The following is a 17,810-nucleotide window of genomic DNA, read 5'->3' on the forward strand; positions in this document are numbered from 1 at the left end:
CCCCCTCCCTCCGTTGCTACTGTTAATCATAATCGAGCAACAACATCTTAATCCACTGCACTGAATACACTGGCTTGGATAGGACTCTAGGCAGAGAGTCAGTGGTGCGTTCTGCAGATCTCAAAACAGCTTCCTACTCTTGATACGACCTTGGTTTAGGATGGGATTAGGTGCATGACCCATCCTGCATTTGCCAGCTCTTAAGACTCCTCATCCTATCGTTTTATTTGTTTGTTTTTTGTTTTCCCATTTTTAACCTCTCCTTTGCTTCAAACAGATAAAGGTGATTCCATCCATTTTATCTTTCGTTCTGTGAGGAATGTTAGACTTGCCGGGGGGGGAGGGAAGGGATACAAAGACAAATAGCTTTCCCATAAGTAAGGCCCATTGACTAAAACTGGACTTACTTGAGTAAACCTGCTTAGAATTGCTCTCAGTGAAACCTGAATCCAGGCCCCTTCAGTCCTCACCTGACTGCTGTACCATACCCATACTGGCATTCCAGCCAGGCTCATTTCTGGATTTGAAATTAGGTGGGTGGGGAGAAATCTAAATATGTTGGCGGGGTATAATGCTTTAGTTCTTCATACATGATAACATAAACCAAGACTTTAATAAGAAACAAAAATGTGGAGGGGGGGAGGACTTGGGAGTCCTTGAGAAAGGTTGAGCTCATCCTGCTGATTCCCTCCTTTAGTATTATATGGGAAACTAGAAGTTGGGAATCATCTTTTCCTGCTGCACCATCCAGTTCTGCCGTTAATTGAGCTGTCTGGTTGAAAGAAAAACCCACTGATTTCTTAAACTGAGTTTCTTCTCACCCTTTATTGTGTCTATGCCAGTCCCAATTTCTATGTGCAGAACAACTTCAAGTAGATATTTTGGAAAGCCATTCAAACTTTCCTCATAGTACAACGTTAAGCTACACATGAGGTGCATCAGGATCACACAACAGTAACTTCTGCCTGACACCTTGTCCATGCTGCAGCTACCATGGGTGGTGTCAGCCTCGCCTTCCTCTTTTCCCATCACATGAGGTGAGCCATGGTTGATTGTCTCCACATAAACAAGTTGAGATTAGTGTTGTCTATGACAGCTGCGGTGGGTGCAATCCATCAGCTGAAGACATGTATCCCAGCAGACATGTGTATCAGGCCTGTTAAGCAAAAAGAAACCATTCGAGAGGGACCACATTCAGACATAGGACATATGTGTTTCATGAAGGGCTGGGGTTCTGTGCTGTTTCTCCAGTGAAAGGATTCCATCTAGTGTGTGTTGGGCTGATCCTTTCCTGACAAAGATCCTAGGGACCTAACATATGGTGCAACAGCTTTATATGATGGGGAGAAGGTGTGACATGCTGGTAGAGCACATGTTTTACATGTGGAAAGTCTCAAGTTTGATCCTTGGTTTCTCTAGTTAAAAGTTCCCAAGGAGCAGATTTGGGAAAGCACTGTCTTTTCCATAGACCCTTGAGAACCACAACCAATCAGAGTAGACAGTACTGAGCTAGATGGACCAAGGATCTGATACAGTAACTGTATATGTTGTTGTGGGACCCCATAGGTCAGTGGTAGAGCACCTTCTTTGAACAAAGAAAGTTGCAAGTTCAGTGCCTGAAATATCCAGTTAAAAAACCCCAAGTAACAGATGTTCAGCAACAGATTTCATTGTCTGAGACTCCCCTTGGAGATCCATTGCCAGTCTGAGGAGCTACTGAGCTGTATGTACCAAGAGTCTTTCACAGTGTACAGCAGCTTTATGTGGCTGTACCTCCTTGTGGGAATGCAGAATCATTTTATAGAATGGAGTTGTTGCCTTTAAAAATATGTTGAGACTACTGATGTGCAGCCCAAATATCTTCTAGTGGGCATGTGTGGGCTGACGCGCTGGAAACTGTTATGGATTGATTTGCAAAGCTGGTATAGATCCAGCCCTAGGGCAGGGAAGAACAGGGGCCTTAGGCATAGATTATCTGAGAACAGCTTTGTTGGGAAAAGTTCTTTAGTATCTGGTTGTAAGACTGTAGATCTCTGCTGTAAAATGGCATGGAATTCTACCTATGTGCTTTACCTTATTTAAAATTTTCTAGCCTTTGGTTTTGGTTTTTTAAAAGTATGTATTTTTATTTACCAACTGTATTAGGTTAAATTTGGTATTTATGAACAATTGACATTTATGCAAATAAGGATTTCATATAATATACAATCCCTAATATACACAGAAACATTAAGAGCAAATTGGGTGGTTGGGGAGCCGAATATAAAGCGAAGCTTTTTTTTCATTTTTTTAAAAACCCCTGTAGACTTAGTTATTTTGCAGAAGTGAAATTCAGAAATTATTCTAAAGGGTTATCATACATTGCATGACAGGTTACTTCAAGAGGGTATATGTCTTATTTATTTATCTAAATATTTGTACCCTGTGTTTTTCCACCTTCACTACCCAAAGTGGCTTGCAGTGTTGTTCCCGCCTCCTCCATTTTATCCCTACCCCCCTCTGTGAGTTAGCTTAAGCTAAGAGTGAGTGACTGGCGAAGGACACCCCGCTGGCTTCTGTAGCAGAGGGGGGAGATTCAAGCCTGGATCTCCCAGATCCTAGGCCAACACTCTGACCTCTGCACTATGAAGCTTCTCCTTGTAGCTGCAAACTAGGGCATGAGCTACAAGAGCACATCATGCACAAATGTGTGCATGTTGGTAGAAATATCCACCAGTCACAAGCCCAGTAACATATACAGCAACCATGGTAAGAGGCCGTAAAGAAAGAATTGCAAGATGAAGATGGTGTGGCTCAACTCCTAATTTGATCATTCATCTCTGAATGGAGCGAGCGTTGGGCTCCCTAAACAGCAGCAAATTACTGTACATAAGCTATAATCACCCACTGCACGCTCTCGAGTTCTGTTTTACTGTTCTTAATTGGATGACGCACTCCATGGTCTTTCTCCTCTATGCTGCCCGCTCACTCCAGCAAGAGCCATGCTACAGAAGTCTCTTATTCTGTAGACTTGCCGTGATTGTTATTTACCAAATAAATATAAGAGGCAAACACACATAATACCCTGCGAGTTATGCTCCAGTATTCACCTGAACTATTTTGCTAAAAACATTGCACTCCAACTTAGATATGACCTACACATTACCCAGTGAACCCATAAGGATTTTCACAGTATTCTGTGCATTTCTGATGAGGAACAAAAATGCTTCCTGGTTTTTCTCCTGATGTTAAATATAGTGGCCTGTACCCAGCTACACATTACAAAGACTTAAGGGCATTTGGGGTTTTCTTAAGGGTTGGTTTTTTTTTTGGGGGGGGGGTTAGTAATTTCGGTTGATTTCCCTCCTCCCACTGCAGACTCCTACTTTGCTCTCTGTGCTTTGCTGACCCACGGAGAGGGGGGTGGATTCAGGGGGCTCAGCAGAAATTGCTGCCCTCTCTTATGAAAATTTAAGGGCCTTTAAGTCTTTAGAGTATGTGTATGGATAAAGGGCAATGTATTAACTGCAAAATGCTGGGAACACTCAGCTTGGCTGTAGACGAATCTTTGGATTTCCGTTCCTCGGCTATAAAAAACTCTCACTGTGATTAGCGAATCAGTTTGACCTCATGGCTTGTTTCAATACCCCCCTCATAGTCTAAAGGATCCCATAGGAGCCCTAATTTCTGTAGCTGCAAATATTACATCTGATACCTGTTTCCAGATTTTTTTTAATAGGCAAGGAGTTCCAAATACACACATGGATGGTTCTTTCCGTTCCCCACTGTCTAAACATTTTTTGATCTATAGATTTCTTTTTCTTAGTTCACAGTGGAGTAGAGTACCATCCTCTGTGGATCTTAATTGACATTCAAGCTGACACACTGCACTATTTTCTTCCCCATTCACCAAATTTAACCCCATGTTCTTCTAGGCATCTGCTGTCAAAGTCTTTGTTCCAAGCCTTGCAGTACTGACGTTCTACATAAAGGTAAAGGTAATCCCCTGTGCAAGCACCAGTCATTTCTGACTCTGGAGTGATGTCACATCACAATGTTTTCACAGCAGACTTTTTACGGGGCGGTTTGCCATTGCCTTCCCCAGTCAAGTTCTACATATTCTCCTGTAATTAGCAAACATGAATACAAACATAAAAGAATCTCCCTGTTCAAGGTAATTAGAAAACTTTTAAATGCTGACTCAGGATATCACACTAAACCCTACTAAGTGCTTTCTATAGTTTTAATGGAAAACCACTGCTTGTATAAGCTATGGTTCAAAGACATGTTTTATCATCTTTTCATTTCTGGCTGCTGAGCACTCCTATCTACAGGGAGAGACAGTGGCTTCTAGAGGTTGACCAGTGTTTGTAACTAGGATTTATCAGTTCAAATGTTACACCAAACCAAAGTTAGTAATGTATAAGCCATGGCTTGCAAACTGACTTCACAGAATAGTTGTTCCTTTGGGTGAGCCAGTTTGTTGCAAATGGTGGACTGCCAATTCAAACATCAAGACAAGTCACAGACTTGCATTCTGATATCCTGACCGACTGCAATTCAGTACACACACAGTTTGTTGCTTGGCTCACACGTAGCCCTTGCTCCACTCCACTCCCATCCCTCCTCATCAAACCTGCAGAGCCTGACTAAGCCATTCTCCAGTAAGCTTCAGTTTGCCAGGATGCTCAAACGTAGGCACTTGAGTGAGCCGAGGTTTGATGCACTACACAAACTGAGCTTCTAAAAGTTTAGAATCCCAGTTTGTATGACATTAAAGAAACAAAAATCTAATTTGCCTTGGCACCTGTGTTCAGACTTCATGCTGAAATGGAGAGCAGTCAAACCATGTGCATGAGAGAAGGGGAGGTGGCTGCAAGCACAGCAGCAAACTGTGTGCGTGTGCCCTGCCAGCATTTGATCACAGCTTTCCCTGATATTTGAATACAGCCACAGTTAAGCTTCCTTAACCATGGTTTGACATTGTTTGAATCCAGCCCCCAAGCCAGCCCTAAGCCAAGGGGCTTCCAAGGCAAAGAGCCTTCAGTCTGTGTCTCCCCCTCCCCCCCCCATTTTTCCCCATTTTGAATACCTAATTCTTTTATTGCCTCTACAGTCAGCTTTGATGCACAATTTGTAAGCATGATTTATCACTGCCATCAAAGATGATAAATTTGCAAGCCTGGATCTGTAAATCTTTATTCGTGTATTCATTCATATAAGCAAAACAAAATAGTTCCCTCTACGCTTATAGCATCTTTTTAAAAATTAATTTTGAGAATCTGCCTCCCAAGCCCTGTTCTCTGTGCCTCTGCCGGAAGAGGTAAGACCGAGTCTGATCAAAGACAGGTTTTTTTCAGGGGTGGCCCCTCGTCTTCAGGATGCCTTTCCCCTTGTAGGTTCCCTGGTGCCTTCCATGCTGTCTTTTAGGCACCAGGTCGAAACAACATTCTTTACCAAGGCTATCTTCTTAGCTGGTCTACGATTGCTTTCTAGTCTGAGGCCTGGTTTGCAGATATTTTTAGGGTTTTCATTTGTTGTTCTATGCTGCGTTAATGTTCCTGATGTGTTGAGTTTTTATACTGATAACTGATGATGTTTTTTATGATTTTATGTTGTTTCTCTTGTAAGACCTCTTGAGAGCCAATGTGGTGTAGTGATCAGAGTCTGGGGCTAGAATCTGGGAGTCCCAGACTCAAATTCCCACTCTACCATGGAAGCTTGCTGGGTGACCTTGGACAGTCACATGCTGTCAACCTATCCTACCTCACAGGGATGTTGTGAGAATAAAAAGGAGGGGAGGGGAACTCTTTTGGGTCCCCACTGGGAACAGTGACAGGATATAAATAAAATAAATACAGCAGGGCTCTGGAGAGCTGGCAAATATTCCCTAAGTATATAAAAAAAATGGAAACATACTAATATAAGGGAATTCCAATTAGTATTGGATGGACCAGTATGAAATTATGTTCCAGTTCAACCCTCGGCCTACTGTTGGTACTGTTTGTTTCAGCTGTTGAGCGAATAGTTAGCCAGTGACAGACACACACCCCTGGGCTTGCCTGCCCTTAAATCCGACTATGGATGCTACTCTCCAGGTGGGACCCAGGGCTCTCCCAGAATTATAGCTTATCTCCAGACTACAGAGATCAATTACCCTGGAGAAAATGAATGCTTTGGAAAGTGGACTTTGTGGCATTGTACTGGAGTGGCAGAGGGGTAGCCAGGTCCCAATGCCTTGCCCACTGGAGTCCCTCCCCTCCTCAGGTTCCATCCTTAAATCTCCAGGAGTTTCCCAGCCTGGAGCTGGCAACCTCCTCCCTCCCTGCCAGTGACCAGAGGGGAACCTGGCAACCCTCAATCCATTTCTGCTCAGTCTTCTGTTGAGGTTTTCCTAACTCACATTCAACAGCTTTTTAATTATTTTAACAAAAAATTGAAATGGATGAAGTCTTTCATTATTATCAGAGGTTGTCCTTTGCTGTTTTGCTAGGGCAGTTTTAAAAATCTAGTTATACAAAAAAAATTTCCCATTGATTGGCCATAGTTTTCCTAAAACCTTCAATAGAAAAGGGCTCCTCTGATGAGGTTGCAGGATGTAAAACTCAATTTATTTCCAATTTTAAAATTGACCTAACTTTTCCGCACTCTACATTTCAGCATTCATAGAATTCATAGAAAAATCATGAGGATACTGAAATAGCCTCTTGCTTATTCAGATAGCAACTGATGATTTGCACTAGAAGTTGAGAAAACTGAAAGTCACTTGAGCAAAATAGCTGTCAAATGGAGGGCAAAAACTACAATAAAAATCCTTTAGTACCTTTTAATTTTCTATGACATGATGGAGAATTGAATTAATGTTAGCAAGCATTAATTAACTGGACTTCTGAACAACTCCTCTTCCTCATGTCAAAGTCCCTCAGCATGTACTCTTCATCTGGTGGGTTATGTAAGGGCAGGCTATACACTGAGACAGCCACTTTCCTCCAATATACAAGGATTGAGCAGTTGCCAAAACATGGCAGCTGGGTGTTGCTAGATTGTTTGAAGGGCCTTACAAAATATTTGGTTTTGCAACTTGTTGGATTAGTCATGTCAAATTTGTTTCCTTCATGCAAAGCTCTACCAGTATGATACAATCCCTCCCTGAATAAGTTGGTGATGTGGAAAAGCTATTTATTTATCGAAAACATTTTTATGCCACATCATCCAGTCTGGGTCCACAAGGTAGTAAATGTAAAAACATTGGAATGTTTAAACAAATACAGTTAGAATAATAACATTCAATTAAACACACATAAACAAGCAACACCAGAAGGAGTGCCAATAACTGTTGTTGGGGCTATGCCAGACAAAACAAAAAAGTCTTCTCCTGCTGAAAAAAGTCACTGAGATGGATGATTCTCCCTGGGGAGGGTGTTTCAAGGATTTGGTGCCACAACAGAGAAGGCCCTTTTCTTGGGTTGCCACCCATCTAGCCTCAGGTGGTAAGGTAACCAAAGCAGTGCCTCCAAGGATGAAGAAGTGGGTAGATTTGTATGGGAGAAGGCAGTTCCTAAAGTATTTTTGGTCCCAGGCTTTATAGGGCTTTCAAGGTAAGTGCCAGCACCTTGAATTGAGCCCAGAAGCAAACTGGAAACCAGTGTAGGTGGAACAAGACTGGAATGATATGGTGCCTATGATACTTTTGGTCAACACTTTAGCTGCAGCATTCTGTACCAACTGAAGCTTCCAGACAGTCTTCAAGGGCAGCCCCACATAGAGCATATTGCAGTAATCTAATCTAGATGTTACCAGGGCATGTACCACAGTAGCAAAATCTGAAAAACTAGAGATTGGTTCATGCAAGTAGCCTCACTGGTGGTTTTGGTTGGAGCCACAGCCTTTTAGATTTTCCTGATCTACCACACCTAAGCAGAGTTACACCCTTCTAAGCTCATTGACTTAGAATCATAAAGTTGGAAGGGACCTCTAGGGTCATCTAGCCCAACCTCCTGCACAGTGCAGGAAAATCACAAGTACCTCCCCTTGCCCTCCTCATGACCCTTAATGGACTTAGAAGGTTGAACAAAGCAGGAATCAAGTTGTGCCTTTAAGACCAGCCAAGTTCTATTTAGAACGTAAGCTTTCGTGTGCTCTCTAAGCACACTTCATCAGATGAGGGGATCAGGTATTGATCTGATTAATCGAAGTGTGCTTAGAGAGCACACGAAAACTTACGTTCTAAATAAAATTTGGTTGATCTTAAATTGCAACTTAATTCTTGCTTTGTTCAACTGCTTCAGACCAGCACGGTTGCCCACTTGGATCTATGGACTAAGAAGGGTTAACGTTGCCTAGGGTGAGCAAAGGAGAGCCTCATGGCCTCACACAAATATCACTGGCTCTGCAAAAGAGTTTTGAGCTGGTGTGTGTGTGTGTGTGTGTGTGAGAGAGAGAGAGAGGTACCAGCACATTCCAACCAATAGTTGTCTTGCAATGGCTTCACTGGTTGCTCAGTGCAGCGTACAGTGGCTTTATTTCCCCTACCCAGTCTATACTAAAATACAGCTAGGAACATTTTTCAGTAAAGGTCAATAGCAGAGAGGTAACCATGTTCAAAGCTCCATGTTGTTTCAGAGAAACCAGCATTTTGTTCTCTCTTTTGCTTTTCTATCATTCTGCCAAATTCCAGAGAGGCAGCCAAAATAAAAAAGTAGCATCTTAAAGAAACAACAACCGTGCACTGTTTTGGTGAGCTGCAGTCCGCTTCATCAGATGCATGAGGATTCATTGTCCTGTCTTTGGTGGGCAAGGCTGATGCTATTAACATTCATCCCTGCCGCTCCCAAACTCTCAGTAGAGCAGTGTGGCCTTTGTAGGATTTTCTTGCTGTGCGAGGAACACTTGAGTGGTCTCCGCTGTGCCTGTAGTGTTGTCTTTTTTTTTTTTAATCGCATGAGTTTTCAGTAGCTAGCGATTATGGGCTTCAAGGGCATCCAGCCTGCAATGTGCTGATAAAAAGGTATAAATAAATAATTGCAGTATAATGAGGTAGCCGGCAGTAGTTGTCTTAACATCAGGCAGCTGGTAGAAAAAGAACCCTTTTGCCTTGCTGCATTCTTGCTCTGAGTTTTTGCTGTGGGTGTCACCCCTCCTTGGACACAGAGCCGTCTACCCCTGTCTTCTGGCTGGTGCTCCTTATCTGATAACACGATCCTCTTTCTGATCAATATTCTTTCCCTTCAGATTTTATTCTCGCACTGCCCTCTGGCTGCTCCCAGGATTGGTCTACGTGTCCAAAATGGCATCACTTCTCAGCGCTAATCTGTTTTTAAGGACATGGGTCTCTAAATGGAGAGGAAAGGGCAGAGCAAGCAGGGCCCTTCGGGGCATGTGTGCAAAAGCCAGCGCTGTATTGAATGATCTTGCATTAGCAGGTGTGATGGTTGGCACATATTGATTCTCTTCTTTCCTGCAGGAACATTTCACACCGGAATGCAAGTTCAAAGAATCGGTTTTTGAGAATTACTACGTTACTTACTCCTCCATGATCTACAGGCAACAGCAGTCCGGGAGAGGCTGGTATTTGGGTCTTAACAAAGAAGGTGAAATCATGAAAGGAAACCACGTGAAGAAAAACAAACCCGCAGCACACTTCCTTCCCAAACCATTAAAAGGTAAAATTGCCTGAACTGAGTTTGGAGTGCGTGAAAAACAGTGGGCAGGGAGGGGGTGTCCTTGCTGCCTCTGTCAGCATTGACTGAAGACTGACGATAGGTTTTTTTTTTTTTTAAGTTGATGATGGGATTATTGTTTCTGATAAGTGTTATACGTTCCCCAGTAGCTTGTGATGTGCGCACACACTTGACCCCGCCACCCCAGTTGTCTCAACAGCAACAGGTTTTGCAAGGGTTCAAAATGTTTCAAAAACTTGCAAATCCTTTTTGACCAAAGGCAGCATCATCATGAAAGAGCTGAGAGTGTAAACCAGAAGTAGCTCTCTCATGTGCCACCTGTGGCCCTCTCAAAAACTGCTGGCTATCTTTAGACTCCGAAAAAGTGCTATAAACCTAGAAAGTATTCCCTTTATGTGTACCTTGTTTTTTTCCCCCCTGCATATAGGAGCATACAGTCTAAATTTTACCAGTGTTGGAGAGAAGAGAGCGAGCCTATGCCAGGAGCAGGGAGGGGTGAGAGTGGGCAAAATTTAAGCACCTCAGGGGGGCACCTTTGTAAGCAGAGGTTCCTCTGACCCCCGATCTGATTTTCAGCCTCAGAAATCCAGATGTGTTGTTAGTAAGCTCGCAGGCAAGGTGTGAATGCCACACCCTCCCCATTTGTCCTCCAGCAACTGGTATTCAGAAGTTTACTGCCTTTGACTGGAGGTTCAACTTAGCTATTATGATAGCCATTAAGAGATCTGTTACGTGTAGTATCACGGAATCCCATACATTAATTACCTTTTTGTCTGGCCTAAATCTTCGAACCAACCAGTTTTAATTGGCCTCACAGATCAGTTTCTGGAGAGCCCCACTTTAGACTACAGGTGGGAGCTCATGTGACAGAATACTCCTGCGCCCTTAAAAATTAAATCCCCTGCATAAGGGAAAGTTATATGTAAAGAATATGCTTGTTGCCTACCTGTGATGTGCTATTTATGCGTGTGCAGAGTTATGGAAAAGAATTTTGTCGTGTAAGAATTTTGTTTGGTACAGGCCAAACACAAGTTTACTGTCTCAACTGCTTGTCGGAGGATTAGAGCTCAATCAGCTCCAGTTTGAGAGCCAGTGTTGTGTGGCCATTTGAGAATGCCAAAGTATGCTCTGGGGGAATCATGCCTGAATCCCTACAAGCCATGCAGGCTCCTTGGGTGATCTTTCAGCCTAACCTGTCTGACAGGATTGTTCTTGTGAAGATAGAGTGGAAGAAGGGAGATCAATACCGTAAGCCACATTAGGTCCCCATTGCGGAGAAAAGCAGGGAATAACTACCTCAATAAAAATAAAATAAATATCTCAATAAAACTAAATAATGAAGTTTGAAAAAGATCACATAATGGGTGAGGAAATTAAGACTGGTTCCTCACCAGCATTTGCTTTGCCCCCGTGCTTCTCCCTGCGCCGGCTCAAGCGATGGATTCCCCACTAGTTGCTCCACGGGTGCCTCTTGTGTTGCGGCTTTTTCCTATTACCGTCACAGCAACAGGATGCAGGGGTTTTTTGGAGTTCTGGTTGCTGCGATGGTAATCGGAAGGAGCCCTGAAGCAAGAGGCCCTATGGAGTGACTGGTGGAGAATCGATGGCTTGAGCCAATGCAAGGAGAAGTGCAGGGGCAAATCAAATGCCGGTGAGGAATCGGTCTAAGATCAAGTAAAGGTAAAGGTAGTCCCCTGTGCAAGCACCGGTCGTTTTCGATGTTTCATGGCAGACTTTTTTACAGGGTGGTTTGCCATTGCCTTCCCCAGTCATCTACACTTTCCCCCCAGCAAGCTGGGTACTCATTTTACCGACCTTGGAAGGATAGAAGGCTGAGTCAACCATGAGCTGGCTACCTGAACCAGCTTCCGCTGGGATCAAACTCAGGTCGTGAGCAAAGGGCTTCAACTGCAGTACTGCAGCTTTTCCACTCTGCGCCACGGGGCTCTTAAGATCAAATAGCGGGTGGGAAAACTAAGGTTTATTTCTGATCACATTCATCCCTTGTTCTCTTTCCCTGTTCCTCTAATACCCTGTAATGTTTCAAGGTCACTGGAGTAAAAACAAACCTAGAGTTTTGTGGCACCTTAATAGGTGGACAGGTTTATTGTGGCAGAAGCTTTCGAGCGCTAAAGCCCACTTTACCAGATGTATGAGGCATGTCTTTGGTTGACAGATCACACATGGGCTAAGAAAGAAAAGGGGGTGGGGAGGAAGCAGGTCAAAATGCAGGAGATCCAGTCTGTGACATTTTTATGTATGGCTCAATAGAATAAGAACAGTGATTATTTGTAGGTGCAGTAATCACAATTAAATACAATTGAGCCTTGAAGAAAAATGTTAGAGGGGGAGCCCTTTGTACTTCCTTGTCATGGCACTCCACTGATTGCAAGTCTTATTCTGTCTATTATGGTTGCCTGTCCCTTATGTTATCTTCACACCAACCCTGTTAGGGAGTTTCAGCGGGCAGTCATGTTGGTCTACAGTAGAACAGATCTGAGCCCAGCAGCACCTTAGAGACCAGCAAGGTTTTCATGGTAGAAGCTTTCCCTTTGACTCTCGAAAGTTTACACCCTGAAAATCATGTTGGTCTTTGAAGTGACACTGAACTCAAATCTAACCTTTCAGGGAGTGAGCTGACTTGGGCCATAAAGAGATTTGAACCCAGGTCTCCCTAGTCTAGTGCTGTCATCACTACACTAACATTGGCACTGAAGTACATACAAACCACATGCATGCACATGCAATCACTGCCCACCTTCATTGGGGTTCACATCTAGGAGGGACAACCTTAGCCCCCCGTTGGAAGCCACCAGCAGCTGGAAAGATGGATTGGAAGGGGAACACTAAACATCTTGGAGGGTTCTCCCCACCTTCATCTTTACCAGTCTGGTATTCTGCCAGGTCCCGGCAAATGCTGCAAGATTTGGTGAAGTTTGGTTTAGCTCGTTAAAAAGCAAAGCAAAACACATTGAAGCTGTGCATCTCAGCAAACACATTTTAAATCAAAAGATGTAAGAGGTTTTAACTCAAACCTGTTTTGGTTGAAAAGTAGGGCATAAATACATACAATAAATTTGCCAAAGAAGGCTCCTTCTAGAATGACCTTAGATACATATATTTACAACCATCCTCCAAAAAAATATCCCAGGAAGATTGGAGGAATGCAGACTTTGAATCTGAAGCCTTGGGTGGAGATTCTGTGTAGCTGCCAGAGTCTACCAAGGTATAGTGTTGATTCAGGAACACATATTTGCTGTTTCATATATATTTTAATAGAAAATTATATATATATATATATATATATATATATATATATATATATATATATATATATATATATATATATATATATATATATATATATATATATATATATATATATATATTCGTACAACTGCAATGTGCTTTGCTTGGAGCCACCCTTGAAGACAACCCAGAAACTACAACTGGCCCAGAATGCAGCCGGCCTGACTGAGGTGAGGGGCTAGCTGCCAGAAACATATGTTGCCCATTGTGAAATAAGTATATTGGCTGCCACTCAGTTTCTGAGTTCAGTTCAAGGTACTGCTTTTAAAGCCCTTCACAAACTGGGACCCATATATTTGAAGGGCATTGACTGGCCTGGTCCTGAGCTTTTTCCATAGTGGTTCCAGCTCTGAAATGGGCTCCCTGAAAGGGATGGGGGGGTTCTCCCTGAAGATCTTCAGAAGATGCTGCAAGGTCTGCCTGTTTGCCAAGGCTTTCAAAGGGACTGGGGTGGTAGGTCTCTTCTGAGGGTGGAAGGATTTGGGACTTTGGTTTTAGCTGGGAATGTTTTGTGTTATTGTAAACTACTAGAGTTGCCAGGTCTGTGTTGGAAAATACCTGGAGACTTTGGGGGTGGATCCAGGAGAGGACAGGGTTTGGGGTGGGGAGGGGCCTCAGCATGGTACAATGCTGCAGAATCCACTCTTCAAAGCAGCCATTTTCTCCAGGGGAGCTGATCTCTGCCAGCTGGAGATAGTTCAAAAGCAAGAGATCTCCAGGCTGCACCTGGAGGCTGGCAACTAGCTTAAATGAAAAGGAAAGGCGGGATATAAATGTTTTAACAAATAAAAAATAAACCACTATGTGAATGCATGCTTTATTCTGTCATAAATTATTGATTGATTGAACTGCCAAAGGAGGACATACATGATGCATCTCACAAAGTGGGTTCTAGCCAGGCAAAACTACTGGCACAATCAGCCTCCTAGTCCATAAGATGCCTTTCTTGTGTTTGCTGCTCAAGAAAGACACAGACCGATTCCCCACTAGCCTTACCCCACTCTCACTCTCGTCTTCTCTGCCAGGCTTCTGTCAGATTTCGCACAAGCTGCCCTGAGGCTGCAACTCGCTCCGCCTGTTTCGTGCAGCAAGCAAGATCCTCTAAAAACCGGTTTGTTTGCCACGCGAAAGATGTGAAGCAAGTTGCAGCCCTGGGGCAGCTTGTGCAAAATCCGACAGAAGCCCTGTGAAGAGAAGAGGAGAGTGAGATCAGGATAAGGCTAGTGGGGAATTGGTCACAATGTAACAATCAAGCAGAAATCTATCAGAACCTAACCTCTTCTTCTGATTTGTGTCCCCCTTGCAGTGGCCATGTATAAAGAACCCTCCCTCCACGATCTTACAGAATTTTCACGGTCCGGCAGTGGAACTCCAACAAAAAGCAGAAGTGTCTCAGGAGTCTTAAATGGTGGGAAATCCATGAGCCAAAATGAATCGACGTAGCCAGGTTGCAGGGAGAGCAAGTGGAGAGATGCATCAAAGGAACCTTACCTCTGGAGTCACAGTCGAACCCTTCCTTAGCAGTCAGTCATCCAAACGTTCTGTTCCAGACAAGCCGCCGAACTTGCATCGGGTCATGTGTCTTTCCAAGCCATGAGACCTAGTTGTTTAAAAAAAAAGTATTTTTTTTTTAAAGAGAGAGATCCAAATAACATAGAATGTGCTTGTGCGATCTTGCAAGGATAGTCAAACAAACGTAACTTGCGGCATAAAATTGCAGAGAAGAAATATCCATCTCACTCACTCCTTCCGTCTGTCTAATCTCACCTACACTTTGTGGGGGAAAATATTATTAAGAAGCAGAAAATGTGTTCATGGCCCTTATTACTGATTGGAATTTGCTTTTTAATTAGGCTTGCCAGTCCTGGGTAGGGAAATACCTGGAGATTTTGAGGGTGGAGCTGGATAAGGGCAGGGTTTGGGGAGGGGAGGGACTTCAGTGGGATATAATGCCATAGTCCACTTTCCAAAGCAGCCATTTTCTCCAGGTGAACTGATATCTGTCACCTGGAGGTTAGTTGTAATCCCAGGAGTTCTCCAGCCACTACCTGGAGGTTGGCAAGCCTATTTCTAACAAAAAACCAATCAGACTACTTTTTTGCTCCTTCAAAAGAAATTTTAATGCTTAATGTGTTTTCTGTATAGCAGAGGGGCTAACACACACAAAATGTAAACTCTGAGGTTTTCCTGGCTTGCCATTTTATATCTCTTAAGGCTTGGTGAGAGGGCAACCCCCCCATGTATTCTTTTAATTAGGGAGAGTGGAACTGTTTGATTTCTTAACTCCAATGGGTCTTCAAAGCTGTGTCTTTACAAAACAGAAATAATGCGAATTATTAATAGAAAAACAAAAATCAGGTTCTGGAGCTGAGTGTCAAAGTCTTGGGCTCCTGTGAACAGTGTTCTTGTGATTTTAACACACTGAAATATATATATACAGTTTTTTATAGATTTGTAGTAATAAAGTCCTTGTGCTGACCCCAGTCTGTAAGAACCAAAGTGTTATGTTAACCCAAGTCAGTGGAAGATAAGCTTTTTTTAAAAAAGGGATAGAATTATCCCCCAATGTAGATTTTCTTTCCCCCTCCTATCTCTCTCTCTCTCTAATTACATTTTGTGTATCGTATTCAAAAACTATCGTCGTGGCTTCTTTTCTAAAAGACAGAAACTGTGGAATTAAGGTGACTTACAATTTTTTTATAAGAAAAATGTCTTATTTGTAAAACTCCTTTCCCATGTGCTGGATACATGAAATTTGGGTAGAAGGAAGTGTCATGACACATACCCTCCAAACATGCTGAAGAGCAAAACATGGGACATGGTCCAGTTCCTTCTACCTATTGAGAGAAGGTTGCCATGAGGGGGTTGGGTTTCAGAAATATGTAGCGTAGCCTTCCCCCTCCTCCCCCCCCCAAAAGGGTGAAGCTGCTGGCAATTATAGGAGAGGCATGAGATGCATCTTGGCATCCCATGACTGGCCATGAGCACTGAAATGAGCCCAGCATTGCAGGGGAGAGATACGGTACATTTCCACCTGGATCCCTGGTAGCTCTTTCTTTCTTCAGGCAGAAGGGACTGGATCAAGCCCTCCCCTTCTTCTTTTTTTTAATCAAAAATCTTTTGTTAGGTTTCCATTTTAGTTCATCATATCCGTTGCATGGAAGAAAGTTGGAATATTGGCTTAAGAGTTGCATGACATGTAAAAGAGTTTTGTGCATTGCGCTCTGTTGGCATCTGTTGCAGATTATGTACAAAGCTGACCTGGTTCGGCACAAGCCGTTCCCTTCCGCTTTGGACAGAAGAGATGTTTATTATTTGTTGTATACGACCACGCACTGAATAAACTATTTATAGTAAGATGTACTTTTTTTTCAAAAAGCAGCTTGGCTATTTGTTAAAAAAAAAAAGAGAGTTTTCTCAGATGTGCAGAGAATGGGAGACTTACAGCAATTCTTTGAGACAAATAAAGGTAGGTGCGTGTGTCTGTGTGCATGTTATCGGCTCACAGAAGGAGTTTTGTCACTGAGCAGAAGCTAAAAGCCAGGCCCTTGGAGTTGCCAATAAAATTAAAAACAAGAAAATACCATTTTACTCAACTCTTTGTGTTGATGCTGATTGCACAAAGAGGCACAAGGGAAAGCAGAATATTAACTTTGAGCAGCAAGAGATTTGGGTTTAGCTCTCTGTAAATTTTGGGTTAGATCAAGGCCTTTTGGTTAATTTGTATATGACTAAAGGTATCAGGCTTTGCTGGATTTTAATTTTATTCCCCACAATTCATTTGTTTTAATGGCTACTTTTAGTAGAAACGCGACTGTACAACTGAACAACAACAAAGTAAAAAAACAGCTACAACATTAAACATTTTTTTTAACTGTGTGATGGTGGCACTTCATACATTTTTAAAAACCTATGTAAAATAGCCTCATTCCTGTAGCCCTGTGGCGGTAAGAAGAAAAGTAAAGACTCCCATTCCATAATGGGGTGGCAACTTTGTGGGTAGGGTCTCCTTAGGATCTGCACTTGGCATGGATCTTGTTTATTTATTTGAAACATTTATTAGACACCTTTCTTCCTCACAGAGCTTGAGGAGACTTACAACATAGATTTAAAAACCCACATAAAATACATTAGAAACAAACACCAATATTTCAAATCACTTTTCAGGACTGCCAGTAAACTTAACTAAATGTAGTCCCTAAATAAAATTGTCTTCAACTGCGTCCTGAAGATCAAAAGTGTGGGGACCCAATTCATCTCCATAGGGAGGTTGTTCTGTAATTGTGGGGCTGCCACTGAAAAGGCCCTTTCTTGTGTATTCATCAAACAGGGTTGCCAGATCACTCCTGGCAATTGGCAGAAGATGGTGGGAGACTTACCAAGAGAAAGAGGAAAGTCCAGAGGATGTCACACAGGAAATTATGTCATCATGCTGCAACATCACTAGTTGGGCAAAACACCTATGGTAAAAAGAAATGGCCTCTACCACAGCCTTTTTGCTAAATTCCAGAGCATCACCAAGAAATTGAAAATGTGATAATGTCACTTCCTGTGGAAGATTGCCTGGGCCTTCCTCTTTCTCCCCTGCTGGCCAGCTGATTGGTGGGGGGCAGGCAGGGACCCCCATCTCTACCAGGGCACTGGCAACCCTACTGTCAAACATGCTTCTTTGGATCTCTCCCCATGATTTTAATTCCCTAGGATGAATATAAGGGAAAAGATACCCTGATTCCAAGCCCAGTAGGGCTTTAAAATCAAAACCCAATACCTTGAATTGGACTTAGGAATGGTCCATGGCCATGTATATATTTCTTTGGTGTAGTGGTTAAGTGCGCGGACTCT

The 17,810-nt window shown here is 42.9% G+C and overlaps 1 protein-coding gene across 3 annotated transcripts in view; it reads left to right on the forward strand.

Moving 5' to 3' along the window:
• FGF13 (fibroblast growth factor 13) overlaps nucleotides 1-16,331 on the forward strand; it is a 272,150-nt gene extending 255,819 nt beyond the window's left edge. For all 3 annotated transcript variants that reach the window (XM_060249482.1, XM_060249484.1, XM_060249483.1), the window contains 2 exons: nucleotides 9,443-9,641; nucleotides 14,275-16,331. In XM_060249482.1, the coding sequence (XP_060105465.1) occupies nucleotides 9,443-9,641; nucleotides 14,275-14,411 (336 nt within the window). In that variant the 3' untranslated portion in view covers nucleotides 14,412-16,331. The remainder of the gene's footprint in view (nucleotides 1-9,442; nucleotides 9,642-14,274) is intronic.
• Nucleotides 16,332-17,810: the final 1,479 nt, after the last annotated feature.

This window comes from Heteronotia binoei, chromosome 11 (assembly GCF_032191835.1).
Source record: "Heteronotia binoei isolate CCM8104 ecotype False Entrance Well chromosome 11, APGP_CSIRO_Hbin_v1, whole genome shotgun sequence".
Lineage (NCBI taxonomy): Eukaryota > Metazoa > Chordata > Lepidosauria > Squamata > Gekkonidae > Heteronotia > Heteronotia binoei.